Below are 4,965 nucleotides of genomic sequence, written 5' to 3'. Positions count from 1 at the left end.
GCCGTTGTCTCTCACCTTAGGACCTACAATTGAGTACAACTCCCCTGTACCTAAGGATCAGAAGACACTGCACTGTAGGTTATAAGAGCAACATTATCATTAACATTAGTACACAGCTGTTGAAAGTGCCTATTGATCATGTTTGTTGGTGGGTGCTCAAGTTGCTGATATGGACTACGTCTCAGCTGCATGCCACCTGTGGTTTAATCGGTGACAGCAACATCCATAGCCCACCTAAGTTTGCAGGAGGCCAGCAGCTAACTCCTAAGACACTATGCTATGTTCCCATCCCTAAACGTAATGTACATATCCTCTTCCTCGTCCCTTTGGAGACAGTTTGTAGCACAGAGACTATTTTAGAATTTAAATGTATTGTTATGGCACAGATTGTATCAACATAAAAACTTTGCAACAATATATGTGTTTTAAGTGTTTTACTTAAATAAGTGTTTTACCCAAAATGTGGATTGTTCTGCATTTTTCCTAGTTGGGACCAATACTACTAACAGTGGTAAATGACCGTTAAAATAACGATCCCCCATATGAAGTGAAAAACATGAAAGAACATGTAAGTGGTTAAAGCGGGAATCTCGGGAACACATGCTCAGCTCAGTAATGATAGTCTTATTTTGATTAAACCTGACTAAAAAGGATTTTTTCTTTACTTGGGTATGATCCCGCTCATCATGCAAAAACGACTAATTGAATAGCAGGGACTTTATGACACTTCAGGGGTTCTCGCACGCGCCCTCTTTTTCTGTCCGTGCATCTTGCCCCGGTGGGACCCGAGGCGTCCCGGGTACGTTTCTGCAGTTTGTGACCGTCCCTCACGCTGACAGAAGCGGCAGTTCCAGTCTGGCACTAACGCTCCCGACACCGGGCTTTGCTCTGCCTTTCTTCTGCAGGCCGGGGCGGCCTCCCCGCGCCGGCTGCTCCCCGCCAATTACACGCTGCGGCGGCGCCACGCCTCCTTCCCCTCAGCGGAAGACGCCGCAGCTCTCTAATGCTCTCCCCATTAACGGGCCTTCTGCACACCGCGAATCGCTGCCCCGCCGGGGCGAAGCGCCCTCACCCACCCCGCTCCCCTTCCGCAGGCCCGCAGGCTGCCAGCCCGCGCCGCCTCCAAACGCGGGGCTACAGCGGCAGCGAGGCCGCCGGGCTGGGTCTACTGTGTGGTGCGCAGCCCTGCCTAACGGCCCTAACTGTCACATCAACGGCCCTAACTGCCAGGCTCGCGGCCTCGCTCCCGGCCGGCGCCGCCACCGCGTCACCACCGCCGCGTCACCGCCGAGGCCTGCAGCGCTCGCCCCGCCTCCCGGCTGCGTCGCCGCGGCGAGGCGGGTCCAGCGCGATTACGGCTGCGCAGGGGCGGGGCGGAGCGAGGCGCCGCGCGCTGTGCGCCGCCCGCCGCTGCCAATAGAGTCGGTACAAAGTGACCTTGGCGCCGCGCCCCGCCCCCTTCCGCCGCGCTGCATCCGGGCGCTCGCCGCCCGCCCCGCCGCGCCTGCGCAGAGACGCCCCAGCCCGTCGGCTCTGAGGTGCGGCAGCCGGAGCGGGTGAGTGGCGGCGCCGCGCCATCCGCCCCCATCGCCGCCCCCGCCCGCCGCCCCCTCACCCTCTCCCTCTCTCCACAGAGACACGGGATTGTGGCCCCCGGGACGCCGCCCGCTAAGATGTTCGCCTGCGCCAAGCTCGCCACCTCGCCCTCCCTGGTGAGTGGGGGCGCCCGGGCCCGCGGGGGGCGCCTGGGCCTCCTCGCCGGCCGCGTGCCGGGCTGCAGCGGGGGCGGCGGCGGTCGCGGGGCGCCTGGGGGTCGGGCGGGCCTCTGAGCCCCGGACAGGCCCCTAGGACGAGCCCGTGCGTAGGGCTGTCCGCCCGAGTGGGAAGGGTGAGGAGGGGGGGCGAGCTGCGGCAGGGCCGGGTTCTCCTTCCCGCCTCCTTGGCGGAGGCCAGGGCCCTTTGCCAAGGCGAGGGGCCTTCCCATACGAGCGGTGAAGGGGGAGGGCAGCGCAGCGCAGCGAAAAGCTCTTGGGCCTGGTGCGCTCAGCTCCTTGCTGTAGGTCAAACTCCAGCCTGTTGCTTGTCCTATGCAAGGCCGGGATTTTTTGCCCTTGCAAGAGACAAGGCACTGTCCTCCTTCAGAATGTCCTTTCTAGCCTGCAGAACGTCTCGTTTTGCATGGTGCAGGCACAGGTTTCCCCTGCAGGAAGAGCTTTGTGCAAGAGCTGATATGACCTTAGACTGCTGGAAGCCCAAGGACACATGCAGGCCGCTTGTGGAAGAGGATTCATTCATTTATGCCTCGCTAGATTTAAAAGTCTAGGTTATGTCTGTGCATGTAACAACTTTGGAATTCATTTTGATCGGTTTCATTTTTTCATTTCAAAATGCATCTCACTGCCTGCTGGTCTATCTGGCTTTTTTTGTTGCTGTTTTGCTACGTTTTCTGTCAGTATAACCCATGTGCAGGTTCATTGAATGATGTACCTATTCGCAATAACATCTCCTGAAAACAGTGCTATCAAATTGCATGGCAGTGTTTGCTTATGTATCGTTTACTGTATATGCAGCTATGCAAAGATTGCTGTCTTTCAAGACAAATGGCTTAGTAGATAATAGCCTTACAATCTTACAGACTATTGTACGGGAACAGCTGTGATCAAATGTTTCTTTTTTTAATAGCTTTTTTCCTCCTCTTTCAGATCCGTGCTGGATCAAGAGTCTTGTACAGACCAATTTCGGCATCTGTGTTGTCTAGGCCAGAGGTCAAGACTGGAGAGGTACCTTATAAACAAAATTCTGTATCTTCCTAAATTACCTGGTGAGCCTAAATGTCCTCAACCTAGAGTTCACTTGTACTAACTCAAATATCTATAGTGTGAAACTTGCTTTAAGTCAAACACCTAATAATACTTGTTGCTGTCTTGCTGTTTCCCCTGAGAAGTCTTTTACATTTAAAGTTAATTGCTTTCAGGTGGAACAGCTAACATTCTGAAGTTTTTAACTCTTAGTTATAGTCTTATCACTTGTAAGAGAAACTAGATATTGGATCTAACACAGCTTTTAAAACTGCAGAATAACGCTATCAAAGTGGTCAGAGAAAATGGTCTGTGTCTGAATTATAATGCTTTTTCATGTTTTGTTTTCTTAGGGCAACTCAACACTTAATGGGGCCCAAAATACTGTCTCCCGACTAGCACTTAGAGAATTCCAGACTAGTGCTATCAGCAGGGACATTGACACTGCTGCCAAATTTATTGGTGCTGGTGCTGCCACAGTAGGTGTGGCTGGTTCTGGTGCTGGTATTGGAACAGTCTTCGGTAGTCTAATCATTGGTTATGCCAGGTAATCAATCTCTCTTACAAAACTCTCGAATTGCATGCAAATGTATTTTGAGACAGCATCCCCAGATAAGCCAAGTTGTAGTAAGGATGATGGCACTGTAATAAATTCTGTTAATGATTACTATTAATCATAAACATGGCTAAATAGAATGATATGAAACTGTAGTATATTCATCAGGATGGCTGTATTGTTAAATTCAGAACTTTGTACACTCTACCTGGAGAAGAGACATGAAAGAAATAAGATCATTAGACTTGGTCAGTGTTTCGGTCACTGAAGTCCAATGTTTTGGCATTCAGTTCCAGAACTGAATTAAAAATCTAGCCTGGCTCTTTTCCCATGTGAGAGGGGAGAAGTCCTAAAGAGAAAGTACATGAAAATGGATAATAAGTAATGTGAGCTTGTATGCTTTAGACTTAGTAGTTAGGGTTGTTCTTTAGAACTGGATGCTTAATGCATTTTTCTAACATGTTCAGCTTTGCATCTCAGAATATGTAATTATCGAATGAGTAATCATTCCTTGTAGAAATCTGAAGGGGGTGAGGGTGGGGATTTTGTAGTAGGGATGAACTTCTTCCAGATAAGTTTACAATGTTCCTGTAGTGGGAATAGTTCACATGGTATCATGGAAGAGCAGAACTGATACAGGCATAAAAAAGCTTTACTGAAGGTTTCATGTTCTTTGTTACTCTTTCAGCCAGTTAAGACTTAATTTTTTAAGCCCTGTTGAAGACAAGGAAGTTCACTTTCCACTTGAAGAAACATAAGTGTTTTCACTACAAAACTAATGTCTCCTTTTTTGAATTTGGCATGATCATGCCAATAGAGATTGTAGAACATTAATTCATAGTGTTATGTTGAAGATTTTTTTTTCTCTCCCACACACTTCTTGGAGGGATAATTCCTTGCATTTTTGCAACAAACTGCTCTGTATTTCTTTTTTTGCTCTAGGTGGTTTCAGTTCCTGTATTTGTCTGAGAGCTACTTATGTTATACATAAACTTTCTTGGAATATAGTTATAATGTCACAGGTGTGAAGTAAACTTATGAAGCATAGTAGTGATAGTTCCTGCATGGGAGGATGTAGAGAAGCCAAATTCAAAAGCATATATGAATGTAGTCACAAAAAACTCTGCTCATTTGGAAAAGCCATATACAATCTGCAGAACCTGAATCTAGTCTTAATTGCCAAGTCGTTTGTCTTCAGTGAAATCCCTACTAAAAATTACTTCTGCTTGGATTTATTGGATTTTCCTGTCATGGAATCTATAGCATGGAAGTATGAGGTTCTGAATCTGTCAGATGCATTAAACTGTATGAAAAACATCTTAATTGTAAAGATACAAAGGTCTTACACCTTTGCTTTCTTTTAGAAATCCTTCTCTGAAGCAGCAGCTGTTCTCATATGCTATCCTGGGATTCGCCCTGTCTGAAGCTATGGGTCTCTTCTGTCTGATGGTTGCTTTCTTGATCCTATTTGCCATGTGAAAGGAGATCTGCCTGTAATACTGGCATTGGAATGTAACTCTGCATTTTATGGGACTCCCAAAATGTTGGTGTCATGGAAATTGATGCTATTTCCAAAGTCATTTCATTAAAGATAACACCTTTAACTGTCAA

The 4,965-nt window shown here is 48.0% G+C and overlaps 1 protein-coding gene across 1 annotated transcript; it reads left to right on the top strand.

The window, feature by feature from the left end:
• The first annotated feature begins 1,408 nt into the window (after positions 1-1,408).
• ATP5MC3 (ATP synthase membrane subunit c locus 3) lies at positions 1,409-4,965 on the top strand. The gene is made up of 5 exons (XM_072873933.1): positions 1,409-1,556; positions 1,635-1,712; positions 2,703-2,780; positions 3,152-3,345; positions 4,719-4,965. The coding sequence occupies exons 2-5, from the start codon at positions 1,674-1,676 to the stop codon at positions 4,831-4,833; spliced, it is 426 nt and encodes a 141-aa protein (XP_072730034.1). The 5' UTR covers positions 1,409-1,556; positions 1,635-1,673; the 3' UTR covers positions 4,834-4,965.

This window comes from Ciconia boyciana, chromosome 10, assembly GCF_034638445.1.
Source record: "Ciconia boyciana chromosome 10, ASM3463844v1, whole genome shotgun sequence".
In the NCBI taxonomy this organism is placed as follows: domain Eukaryota; kingdom Metazoa; phylum Chordata; class Aves; order Ciconiiformes; family Ciconiidae; genus Ciconia; species Ciconia boyciana.
The sequence above is the reverse complement of the archived record's forward strand: the minus strand, read 5'-3'. Positions and strand labels throughout refer to the sequence as shown.

Coding starts and splice junctions, on each gene's coding strand:
- ATP5MC3 (XM_072873933.1), top strand. CDS start 1,674: ATGTTCGCCTGCGCCAAGCTCGCCACCTCGCCCTCCCTG. Junction 2,781..3,151: donor CAGAGGTCAAGACTGGAGAG/GTACCTTATAAA, acceptor TTGTTTTCTTAG/GGCAACTCAACACTTAATGG. Junction 3,346..4,718: donor CTAATCATTGGTTATGCCAG/GTAATCAATCTC, acceptor GCTTTCTTTTAG/AAATCCTTCTCTGAAGCAGC.